The 13417-nt window shown below is 42.5% G+C and overlaps 1 protein-coding gene across 4 annotated transcripts in view; it reads left to right on the forward strand.

Annotated features, from left to right (window-relative positions):
* fcho1 (FCH and mu domain containing endocytic adaptor 1) overlaps positions 1-13417 on the forward strand; it is a 61727-nt gene that overhangs the window by 18681 nt on the left and 29629 nt on the right. For all 4 annotated transcript variants that reach the window (XM_085386995.1, XM_085386998.1, XM_085386996.1 and 1 more), the window contains exon 3: positions 11657-11748. In XM_085386995.1, coding sequence (XP_085243121.1) covers positions 11657-11748 — 92 coding nt within the window. The remainder of the gene's footprint in view (positions 1-11656; positions 11749-13417) is intronic.

Raw genomic sequence — 13417 nt, forward strand, 5'->3', positions numbered from 1 at the left:
AAAAAAGAATCGATAAAGAATCGAATCGTTAAACAGAATCGAAAATGGAATCGTGAAAATCTTATCAGTACCATCCCTAATGATGATTTATTGAACTTGAGCCCACTGTAAGCAGCTGTTATTACCTCTCCTGCTCATCTGTCCGTCTCTTACAGCTGTAGTGTTGCTTTGCTTTCGTGTTTTCTTTACTGGTGAATATGAGCTGTCGATTGTCTTTGTGTGTTTGTGCTGAACATAGAACTGCAGATTTACAGCCAGGCAAGTAGAAAAGCAAAATCTAAAGAACAAATGAGGTGACGTACTTGTGTGTCTTTACATATTTCCCATTCAGCCTGCTTTCAGAGCCAAATGGCTTTGAAATACAAACCACTCTCTAGTTAATTAGGCAGCACAGCCACTCGGGGACGAGCTACACACAGAGCCTCGGCTTGTTTGGCTCAAGAACATTCACAGCCACTCACAAAGCCTCCTCATAGCACTCTGTCCTTTCCCATTAACTGAATGAAAGCTGTGCTTATGGTCCACAGGAGGAAGCGTACCGGCTGTAATTAAGTGCATCCTTAGCAAATTAAGGCGCTGCTAAGTCTTGGGAACAGAATGTGTTTCTCTGTAAGGATTCGTCACGCTCGATCGTTCCAGGAAACGTAATCGCACTTAGCAATAATCATCGAGGTATATAGAATATAAAATATCTCTTCAGTATGCTTTGATTTCGTTTGCTGGCTCTCAGATGTCATCACTTTGCGAGTGTGCCAAAGGATTGAGACAGTTTTTATTCTCTTGGTTCTCCCTTTGCCTCGAAGGTAGAGAAGCTAAAATAGTTTATTTCAGTGGATGAACCGAGCGGCTCCACAAAGGCCCAGAATAAGGAAGATAAATAAGGATTACTTGGACCTGCGAATCATGCAGAGCTACTTCACTGGAGTCCAAAAATAAAGCAAAATATGGAGCTTAAATTTTGGCAGAATACGTCGCCATTAAATCTTCCCAATTAAGAATTTCATATGGTTTGTTGTTGTTCTTTCCTTTTGATGTAATTCAAATAATTTATTATTTAACAAAGTATATTTTCTAATATGGATTAACTGAGTAAGCTTTACAGTTTGTTTGTTTTTTTAAATGATGATGTAAAATATGGGCTATTGTCGTCACCCCGACAGGCAAGTTTGTGAGTTTGATATCTTAAAGATAAAAAGGTTTCAAATTGATCTCAAACAAGTTCAAATCGCAGTGATCTTGAAGGTTGCATATATTTTGTGCCTCTGCGCCTCACAGTCCTGACGCAGCACAAACTCAATCTAGTCTGTTCCCAGCTTATAAACGAAATATTACATTTGATTTGATGCCATCACCTACAAAGTTGCACCATTTAGCATCGTTTTACAGCCCCGATAAAAAGTTTAAGACCACTTGAAAAATGGCAAAAAAGTCTTATTTTGCACGGTTGGATGTTAACAAGGTTCCAAGTGGAGCTTCAACAAGAAGAAACGGGAGAGAGACGAAACATTTCTTTGAGCATGCGATTCGTTGACGACAACGCTTAAACTGATACAGGCCGTTTTACAGCTGATCAACAGTTCAGGACCACACCTAAAAAACAAAAACGTTATTGTTGATCACTTCAAAAATTTGTTGCGGCATCCTTGATGCAAGTGTTTCCATGAGGTGAGAGGGAGCATTTCTCCAAGACGGCCGCATGAAGCGTCCATTTTTGTAACTTCCCCAAAGGTTCTCTGTTGGATTTAGATCAGAGATGCAGGATGGTCCAAAAGAGCGATGTTATTCTCCTGGAGGAAGTCCCTTGTGTACTGTAGCGTTGTCCTGTTAAAAACCCAGTGGTTACCACACAGACGAGGGCCCTCAGTCACGAGGGACGCTCTCTGCAACGTCTGGACACAGCCAGCGCCCGTTTGACGCTCCTGCACCTCCTGAGACTCCGTTGTTCACCTCACGGTGCACCTCAGCAGCGATGGCACGCTGCAAGAGACCCTGCTTATGCAGTTCAACAACACGACCATGTTCAAAAAGGTTTTTTGCCTTTGCCATCAGAGCGTCATGACAGTGTGACGACCTGACAGAAAAGGACAATGGATCCACATTGTTGCACAGATTTGGCCTTTTAAAGGTCAACTGGTCCTAAACTGTTGATCAGCTGTAGATCAGCATGTTTCAGTTTAACAGTTGTTTTCAATAAATTTCTTCTTGCTGCATGTTGAAGCTCGACTTTGAACCTTGTTAAGATCCAACCATGCAAAGTAACATTTTTTGCCATTTTTGAACTGGTCTTAAACTTTTTATCAGGACTGTATTTTAGAAAATAGCCACATAATCTGAATTCATTACTAAGCTGACCTGTATTAGCTTCTTTAATAATATTCGCTGCAGTGCTGTATAGATCTCAGAAGGCCAGTGTGCGTGCTTACCAGGGGAATTTAGAAGAACTGCATCAGAGAAACCTTTAAAGCTCGGCGAGCGGTGCAGCTCTGTACAGTATAAAGGACAGCATTGTCTGCTGTCGTCTCTTAAAAATGCCTCCTTTGCCTGCAGATATGTCTGTTTGCACAGAAACGCTGCACCCACTGGACTTCTATTATTGCCTGCAGCTCAGTTTAATGATGCCAGTGTTGCTGCCCTGCCATCACTTTGAGTCATGTGGGTTTCTTGTGGGGTGAAGATCTGTGAACACACTGAGAAAATCTTCCTGCTTTCAGGGTTTTCCCCCCTCCTCTCATTTCATCCCTGCTCCTCTTCTCCCTGCCACCTCCTTTCGTCCTTGCTCAGTTGTTCATTTTAAAAAATGCTCTGTGCCAGGTTAGAATAGGAGCCAAGACCGATCAATATGAGACTCGTTAAATCTGTTTTATGTATGGCAGTAATCTCCAAATATTCGTGTTCCTCGTGAACTGACTGCATAGTTTGGGTTGGTTAACAATTAAATAAATAGTACATATATCTATGTGTACATGACATAAGAAAATCAGCAGGCAAAATAAAAAGACGCGCTTAAAGAGGTGAATTTGCTCAAACCGTCCTACTCGTCTGCGATGATGAGCCTCTGCTGCAGCTACCTGCTGCTGACGTTATTGACACCTCTCTGCTGTGGGAGCGTTCACGCCGCTCAACCTGCTCGGTCAGCAGAAAGTTTCTGTGAGTCAGCGAAAGTCGCAGCAGCTCTGACAGACCGGCCAATCAACTGGCTCCGTGATAGTCTGACGCAAGGTTGTAAAAGTTTACAGCTACTGTCAACAGCAGCCCGTCAGTGCAGGACAGTTCAGTGCATCACTGTGTGGTGCTGACCTGTCACGTTTAAATGATGTTTTGCTCGTGACTTGTGAAAACTGCTACAGCATAATAAAATTGATCTGTGATGACTGGAAATAGCTGGCTTTGCCTTATTGCAGACAAATAAATGCACTGGTTCTCTAAAACCAGCAGAAGAAATTTATTCTGTACATAATTCAGCAAAGTACAAATGTAGTTTAAACCAGCACGTGTTGAAAAAGGGTCTTCCTGTGGGTGCTGGGCGAGGCTGGATATGAAGAACTTAAGACGTGCAGTATCACTGCGGCCTTCATACGCCATGCTGTAGACCAGGGGTGTGAAACATAAGGCCCGGGGACAGAATTGGCCTGCCAAAGACTCCGATCTGGCCTCTGAATAGCAGTTATAAAGTTTAGACATTTAACTTTATTTTCCTGCTGATAAACCACGACAGCCATTCATACAACACCTAAGTAAACGAGTCAAATCGAAATAGTTAAATACCAGAAAGTTGCTTTTTTTCACAATTTACAATAGAAAATATTTTTTTTAACATTTATTTTAATTAATTACTATTTTATGACTTTATCATGTAGAAAAACTGAGATATATTGAAATTGCATTTCTATTTCTGGAGTTAAACTTCTTTGCAGTAACAGAAAGGAGCGTTTGTGTGTCTGTGAAATAAGTTTGACTTCCCTGCGTTAGACTGTTTGGGATTTCTAGAGGAGGTGTGTTCCTGGTGCTACTATGTGTCATTTGTTTCTGCTTGTTTCTTACTATTGATGAAACAATACAACACAATGTGTTAAAGAGCAGGAATATGCTCAGACACTGGATCCATCCATCTGTCAGACTGCACAGTCATATTAGGCAGAGCTAAAGGCACAGCTCTAGATATTGTCAGAAAAGGGAACATTATATCAGAAAGCCTGAGCCAAGCGCTTCACCTCAGTATGCTTAAATTCTTGGGGGAAAAAGAGAAATCTACAAATGCAGTTCCTGGGAGTCCTTTTGTGTCTCTCTCTGGTCCTTTTGTGTGCTGCGAGTTAGAGAGCACAAATAGTCCTAACGCAGGTAAAACCCGCTGCCGATTCTAAAAAGCAGAATATTTCTGAATTAATGTGACGTTTCTAAAACCACCAGCCAAGAACCGCAGGCATCCAATCAGGTGAAAGCAGAGGATTTCTTGCTAATGCCTCAAGCTGTCTTTGGCTCATCTGTGTAGGGCACCATATAATCTTTTACCCTTTCTGTCATTTGCCAATCAGCAGCACAGGTTAAACAGTTGAGATGCACAGGAATACGTTTGTATTTGTTATAGAAGCAGCTGTGAAGACGACCGTGCAGCGCAAAGTGCAGCTCAGCCCAGGTTCACCGTCTGTAATTAGTTTCATAAATGCCTGGAAGAAGTCTGAAGATGTGTCTAATTAGAATCAAGAGAGAGCAGTTTAAACACACACACACACACACACACACACACACACACACACACACACACACACACACACACACACACACACACACACACACACGTCGGGTATTCATATCTTATGGGGACATCTAATTGCAATCATATTGCTTTCCCTAACCCTTAATAACCCAGCTGTAACCCTGACACTAAAACCACATTTTGAGTCACTATTGCCTTCCAACTCGTGGGGACCTGGATTTTGGTCCCTATAAGGGCTGTTGGTCCCCACAAGTATAGTAGCATTCCAATTTTGGGTCCCCACAAAGATATGAATACGTGCTCTCTCTCGCACACAGAAGCCGACATTACACTGAAATGATGACTAAGATAAAGAGCTAATATACTGTCTGAAACAGCAGGCTTATAAGTTCAGTTATTTCAGTGTCGTCTGCTTCAGACGCAGTAGCGGGTAAACTCTGGGGACTTGCTAGACTAAATCCTCGCCCTGTTTCACACTAAAGGTTTTGTCTGTTTTAACAGGGAACAGCATTTTTAGGTCATGTGAGCCACGTTATTCTTACATCCTGTTTATATCCTTATGAACATGTCGTGTTCACAGGAAACCGTTTGAGAAATACAATGTAACACTAAACTCTGAACTCACTCTAAACATTGTTGCCATTTCGATGAAAGTGACCTCACAGGAAACCTTCATGCAGCCTCTGAGTGAGCCATGAGAAGACTGAACTTCTCTTCTTCTCACTTGCATTCAGTTCACAGCAAACCCTGTGTAAGAGCCAAAGTCAATGTTTATGTTTTTCCTTTTTGTTTTGGTGGCACAGGTGTATAGCTTTACCTGCGTCTCAGGTGATGGTATGTGGGTGTGGTCACAGTCTATTTACCTGATGTCGGTGTTCGCAGCAGGTGTTGGGTGAGTGGTTTGTGGGCAAACTTTTCTGTTGACCGTCATTTTTTGGCACACCAGTTAATCCATGCGCTAGTTGTAAATTGATTGAAAGCGCAAACGTTTGTTTTTGTTTTGTTCTTAAAATAAATGCGCAAAGTACAAGTTCGACTCATTATGGATTATTGGAGGCGCGTCACAGGGACACAACCAACTCAGCCGGCCGCGGCTTTATTTACGGATGAAAGTCGCAACACCCTGTGAGCCTCTCTCGTATGTTGGCTTCCAAAACTGCCAAATCAGTGATGGTCAGTACACTCATCAACACGCTTGATTTTAAACCACTTTTAGAGGAGTCTTCCCTGCACCACCTTCCCTGTTAACAAATCTGAGCATTTCTCCTACTGACCTTAGTGTCCCGCCAAGTCTGTGTCTTCATGAGAAACTTGGACACATACAGATTTGAAACCCTCCCTCGTCTCCTTTTTTCCGCTCCTCATTGTCATGGTAATGGCTCCATCATGCATGACCAAAGCGGTCAGCTTAATTGATGAAAAAGAGATCAGCGAGAGGTGGGAAGAGAGGGGGGTTCGCATATATCAGGCATGAAGGCTTTTCTCGCACTGAAGGCTTTAAGGAATACTTATTGCTAACCTGCATATTTATTGTTTTTATTCTATACAGTAGTTTAGTTATAGCCAATGAATCAAAGCAGGAAAGCACCAAAAACCATGATGTTCTTTTCAACCTGATCTGCACTCGCCCCGTTCATTCTGAACTCATCCTGAAGTGAAGATGAATAAATTAATCCCTAAACTTGTGCAGCGGGATCTATTTTCAGCTGCCGATAACATTTGGATCTCTAGTGGGTTTTTACTCGTTGCTGAAAATTGTTTGTGGGATTGACTGAAAAAGAACCACAGAGCCCATAACAACCAACATGTTATGATGTGTTTTAAATAGAATTGGTGGTGGTACAACTTGGCTTTCAGCACAAAGGAATAAGTTTCATCAGGCTTTGAATTCATGCGAATGTGTCTAATATTAGCATTATTTTCTTTGGGGGGTTTTTCCATGGGAGATCTAAAACATAGTTTATATTTAAAGATTTTCTTATGGCATACAGTTTCCCATTCATCAGCATTTCATATAATCAGTAACGACCCAGTTCATCCACGTGATCTGCTGCAGCTGAGGACACATGATCTGAATATTCTAGTTTTCAGGCAGTCGTCCCCTGAAGAGACGATGGACAAAGCTGAAACTGTCTGACAGCCCTGCTGGTGGGAGAGCCTTTTATTTCCTTACATCAACAATGAGTCTCTTCCATCTAATGTGAAAACTGCAAGACGACAAAAAAAGACCAGCTGTCGCAGAGAATGAAGCAGATTTGGAAAATGCGCTGCTTTCTCTGCTAAAAGTGGTTTGTAAAGCAAACCTGAGGTGAAACGTTGCCGCGGTGCAGAGAGCAGCACAGAGTCACACAGCTGCTCCTGAAAGTCATCGTGTTGAACTAACTGTACATGCAAAAAGTGAAAGAAATGGTTTAATTAAATAAAAAAACAACCTTCTGGTCCGTTCGCTGCACGCTTGTCACTGAGAAACGACCTCGTCTTTGTCAACTTAATCTGCGATCGCCGAGTTGTCGGCTAAACGGGAACATGAGTAAATATTTGAGCCTTAGAGAAGGTAAATACAGACAATTCAATGTGCTGAGCAATAAGCTGTTGTAATAAAGTTCGTATCTCTCCTAGCACAGTTTGCTCAGACTCGCTTCTCACATATTCAAATGTTCTTAAGGACTGTGATCATAATCAGACACGGTGCTCACCTTATAAGGCACCGTGACAGACTGTGGGGAAGCTCTATTTGCATGGAACTGAGAGGTGTGTGTGTGTGTGTGTGTGTGTGTGTGTGTGTGTGTGTGTTGGCAGCTCACCTTTCTGTGGCACGTGTAAAGTTTCTGCGAGGAAGGAACGAGTCCTGCATGACATTAGTCCAACTCGCTGTTTATGGACAGTGAAAGTCAAAACATTCAGCCGTTTGGTGAAAACACGGATCTGAAGTTACGAAGGACAGAAAACAGGATGTAGGCGTTTCATCGTGTGCTCAGTACAACGAAACCACTTTGTGTGAAGTTAAAGGACTGAGTCTTTATGTCAGGATAGTGTAACCAGTCAAGTCTTTGTTTTTTTTAAATTTATTTTAAAATTGTATCTTGCACTAGTTTTATTTCTAAAAGCAAAACGGGTTCATCCAAACCATAAACTGAAACTGGTTTTAAAGAGTTGAATATTGGCCTAAAATTAAAATTGTCTTGTGTGTTTGCACTTAGATTAACCCTAATGTTAGCTTCTAAGGAGCTGGAGAGAAAAGCGACCGAGAGGCTTCTCGGCTCAGAGGTGAAACGTCTTAAAGAAACTTTATGAAGTCTAGTCGCTTGACCTGGATGTCTGAGAACCTACACAGATACATTAAGAGTAAGATAAAACATCATGTTAGTGAATGTACTCACAGATGTACCCATATGAACCTATGGGTGAACCTAATCTTTGCTTATGTCAGACACAGGATCAAAAGTTAAACTGATTGCGGCTCCGCTGATGATTATTCTGATGATTAAGCTGCAAATGAGTTTCTCTAATCTTCATGTTTGAGACTTCACAAAGCTTGTTTTATCTGTGAAACAGCATAACTCGGACTTTACTGAGGCACAAAGAAAATACAAGGTTAATTTTTTCTTCTTTATCAGCTGATTGACTTTTTCACCCAGATCTGATCTTGTTTTGATCCTTTTGCAAAAGCAGTGACTCATAAATGTTGTCAAAATTCAGCAACATCTGTATAGCTGCTTTAAGTGTGTGTGTGTGTGTGTGTGTGTGTGTGTGTGTGTGTGTGTGTGTGTGTATTCATATCTCTGTGGGGATCAAAAATTAGAAGTTTACTTTACTCATAGGGACCAAAATCCAGGTCCCCACAAGTTTGAAGGTATTTTTGAAACTCAAAATGTGGTTTTAGTGTCAGGGTTACAGTTGGGTTATGGGTAGGTTCAGGGTCAGCAGCTGGGGAAAGCTTTGTGTCAATGAGATGTCCCCACAAGATATGAAAATGAGTGTGCATGTGTCTCTTTTATGGCTATCATAAAAATAAAGCTCAGGGGACGTGACCGTGTGAGAAGCTGACTTTGTTGTGTGTTTTCTGACAGATGCCAGCACCTCGTCTGAGATCATTCTCAGCTGTTTTTTCCTTGTCCTGCTCCTTTACGTCTGGTTTGTGCGTGCGTGTGATTTACTGATGACCCTTCCTTGGCATTCCAGCCATTCCCCTGGTACCTGGGAAGTGGTCTGTTCCCCAGCGTGATATTTTTAGGTCCTGCGAAGCAGCTGTCAGCGTTTCTGCTTGCACACACAACCCTGCTGTCTGCTGACTGAAAAATGTGGTGAGGCTGAAGATGCAATCTGCCTCTGCCTCAGTCGGGCTCTCATCCAGATTACATAGATGTAATCGGAGGGAGGTTTGTGTAATTACAGCGGCGATGGGGACGGTGCTAAATCTGCTGAGCCATAAGGTGTGCGACTGATCTCACCAACAATCCAGTTCTGTGTTTGTTTGTGCTTCTTTCACACAACACTGAGTCATGTTGGTCAGCTCAGATTGCAGCAGCCGCTCGCAGCCCGAGACGTGGCGTAGTTGATCCTGGAATATCAGCACGAAGCGATCTGTTCAGTTATCACAGCTCATGTTGGAACTAAGAGCAACAAATGCCAAATAATAGAGAGAGAGGTGAACAGTGTGGGTCCTTTGTGTGATAGTCTAACATTTAGAGTGTGTCTCAGCTGGTCAGGCTGCTTTTGGAGTAACTATCTATGAGCACAAATTGTTGTACCTGAAGAGGACTGGTACTGATGCTTATACAGCAACGTCTGAAGGTGTGCTACACGAACATGTTGTTTCTTCATGCACATGCTTTCCAACTCGTAGGGCTTAATAACAAAAGAAAGAAAAGCAGTCTTTGAAAGAAAATTATTTTGATGAATTCATTTGCAAAAATGTTTTCAGAAGGCTGCGTGTAATGATATTCACTAAATGAGTGGCACAGTGTATTCAGTATAAATGATTTGATGCTGTGCGATGCTGCAGGGTATAAATAAAAATAAAACTGTCAGCGATCAGAACAAAGTGACAACGAAAGAAAACAGCAGTGAGAAGAGTCAGTAGCTGCAGGGACCCGTGAGGGACGGCTGGATTTAAACCGCTGAAACTTACAGACGGTCACAGTGTGAGTGTCCTGTGCTACATGTGCTTATGGAAATCCATCCGAACACTACCGATAAAGCACATTAGTTATTCATTCATAATTAATGTCAATAAATTGTTCTTTTATTAACTCGACTGTCTGTCGACCTGCAACTCACAAGAATCACTGATCCTCCTACGGGATTCACACGATAACGAACTGAGAGGTTTTCACCCCGATTGATCACTTTTGTTGTTTTACGGGCAACAACCTGAGAGTTATGAGTAGGGATGGGTATCGTTTAGGTTTTATCCGATACCAGTACCAAACCGGTACTTTTGAAACTGTGCCGGTGCTTAAACGGTGCTCGAACCGGTGCTTAAAGAATCAAGAACACAAAATTGGTCCAAAAACCTCTCATGTTTAGCTGTTTTCCACTTTTTTTCTTTGGTCATTTTAGCTTTTTTGGCCAGGGTGAAGGGAGTATCTGCCATCAAACAAGAAGACAGCTGCATGTAGCTATGATGATGTTTGCTAGTTCACCTTACATGCATTAATGTAATAACGTGGTTAGCCTACTCAACGTAAATTACACACGAACAACATTAAGCTACTCACGCAGAGAAGAACGGCTGCTGCTGCATCATCATCCTCATCATTTCTGCTACACTGGCAGGGCTAGGGGCCAGGACTCTCCTCTTCGGGTTTTTGGGGGATGTTGCTAACTCCGGGTCTGATAACAGGCACCACACCCGCAGTAGATGTGCTCGATGTGAGGTCTCGCAGCAAGCTATCAAATACGGCGCATTTCTCGGCTTTTAAAAAAAAAACGCTATGCGTCGCCAGGTGTTTCATCAGATTTGAGGAGTTACCTCCTTTGACGGTATCACAGTATCAGCTTAAAGCACTTGTTGCTGCTGAGTTTGCATCTTTTACTGTGAAGTACAGCCAGACTTTTGACCGCTTCGCCTTGGGCATCTTTAATCTGTAGCTCTGCTCTAAAAGAACGTACGTACCTGGACCCGCCTACTACGCTTGCAAAGGTAAAATGATTGGCTAGAATCCAAAGTGTATGACATCTCAGGAAAAAAAAGCACCGAAATATGTGCGCTGCTTTTCGGTCTGGTTACTACCGTTTATGTCAGAACCGGATACCGGTACCCATCCCTAGTTATGATGGACTGTGAGTCAGACGAGCTTCTGCACACAGATGCTGTGGTTACGTTTAACTTGAAGTTGTGCTGTTCAAACGCTAAAATGCTGTGATATGACAATATGAAGACCGTCGAGCGGTAAAGCAGTTTAAAAAGTGCATCAGAGAGACACTCGTGTTATCAAAAGGAAACTTTAAACACGCAAAAGGTCTTTTTGTGAAGCGTTGAGTTCCCTCGTGCACTGATGACCAATCGCTGTGATGTTTTGAGGGAGAACAAAAGAAATGAGTAATATTTGTGGCCATATGTTAAATGACTTTTGCCGCCTTTGGAAGCGCGAATGCTCGAATAGCTTTTCTATAACTGAAGGTCACGTGTGTGTAACGTGCAGGACTGGCTTATAGAAGGTGAGCGATTTACCCGTCATGCCCACACGATTCATTAACTTCTTTTAATAATTTCTTTTTATCCAGATGGTAGAAGCTGGTTTCATTTTTACTTTCACCCTGAACCTTTGAGTGTCTCTGGTGTTTACAGCAGACGATCAGGAGAAAAATGTCTCAAACTCGAGCGAACTTGATTCTGAGGCCCCGACTGGCATCGCTTTTGTTACTTTTGCCATGTTGGTTTGCTGTTTCTCGACTTACTGCTAACAGACGTGTGTGTCTGTGTGTTATTTTCGGCAGGGGGAGAAGAATGCCGGCTTTGATGTGCTCTACCACAACATGAAACATGGCCAGCTGGCAACCAAGGAACTCGCCGAGTTTGTCCGAGAGAGGTGAGGTTTGTGTGTATTTGTGAATATCTGTGTGGGAGGTGGTGCAAGTGATGAGATTTGGGTGGAAAATCCACCGTTCTTTACTACGTACATGGATATAAAGATGGTGCCAAGTTGGAAGAAATACTGGAAAATACCAAAAAGCATTCTGATCTCATCTCTCAGTATAACAAGGTGTTCAGATTCATCCTGTCTGCAGATCGTGTACTGTGGAGCACACAAGTCTGTCTGTGCTTTGACCTCTGACCTCACTATTCTGCTTCTTTTGAAGTGCCTGTTTCTCAAGCACTCAGGTCTGAGCACTGTATGTGGATGACCTCTCATCATAGCTCGCCACAGCAGGCGACACACTGCACGCTGCAGTTCTGAACTTTTTTTCTATCATAATCCGACGAGCAGAGCAAAACTGCATGACGCCGTTGGATCGGACATGGCGCCATCTATACAGTCAGGTCACATAAATATTTGGACAGAGATGACTTTCTTCTAATTTTGGTTCTGCACGTTACCACAATACGTTTTAAACGAAACAACTCAGTGCAGACTTTACGCTTTAATTCAATGAGTTGTGACAAAATAAAGCATTTTAACAGTCTTTTCATTTCAGGGCCCAAAAGTAAACGAAGAAACTAAATAACTGAAAATAAAATGCTCATTTCTAATACTTGGTTGAAAACCCTTTGCTGGCGTTGACGGCCTGGTCTTGAACTCATGGACATCACCAGATGATGGGTTTCCTCCTGCTGGGCCTTTACTGCAGCAGCTTTCAGTTGCTGTTTGTTTGTGGGCCTTTGTGTCTGAAGTTTAGTCTTCAACAAGTAAAATCCACGCTGAACTGGGCTAAGATCAGGTGACTGACTTGGCCATTCAAGAATATTCCTCTTCTTTGCTTTAATAAACTCCTCAGGATCTGTGTTATGAAACGCTGCCCAACCAGTTTGACTGTATTTGAGCAGTCTGTCTCTGGACACTTGCACCTTGCAGTGAACCCTCTTATTTACTGTCATGCAGTCTTCTCTTTGCGGTAGGCTTGGATATCGATACGCCGACCTCGAGGAGAGTGTTACTACTTGGTTGGCTGTTGTTAATGGAAATAATTCTGCGATCATCCACCACCGTTATCTTCCGTGGACATCCAAGTCTGCGTTACGAAGTTCTTTCAAATGCAAGCACCACACCTCAGATTAACTCCAGGTGATCGATTTCCTTAATCAACAATGACATAATAAAGGAATTCCCCACACCTGCCCATGAAATGGCCTTTGAGTCAATTGTCCAATTACTTCTGGTCCCTTTGAAAAGAGGGTGGCACATGTTGAGTGTGGGTGCCCTCAAATGAAAGCTGAGAGTGTAGACGTCTTGTACACGTCTATTGTATAACAATAATTGGAAAGTGTTTAAGGAAACGGGTAAAAATGTATCCAGATGTATATATTTACACCTAACTGTGACAGTTTTTACCTCCCTGTGGTGTGCATGTTCAAATTCATCAGGTCATTGTCCATTAAATACATAGAAAGCCACTTAATATAATGTGGCCTTCTCCTTGTACACTCAGTCGAGGCAGCACCCTCACATAAACCAGAGTGCTTCTACTCGTGAGACACACCTGAGGTCACCTGCTGTGTACACCTCTCTGACTGTTGGGTTTCTCTGTGTGTTTTATTGT

This window comes from Rhamphochromis longiceps, linkage group LG17 (genome assembly GCF_057381845.1).
Source record: "Rhamphochromis longiceps isolate RC_006_pf linkage group LG17, R_longiceps_female_GT1.1, whole genome shotgun sequence".
Taxonomy (NCBI): domain Eukaryota; kingdom Metazoa; phylum Chordata; class Actinopteri; order Cichliformes; family Cichlidae; genus Rhamphochromis; species Rhamphochromis longiceps.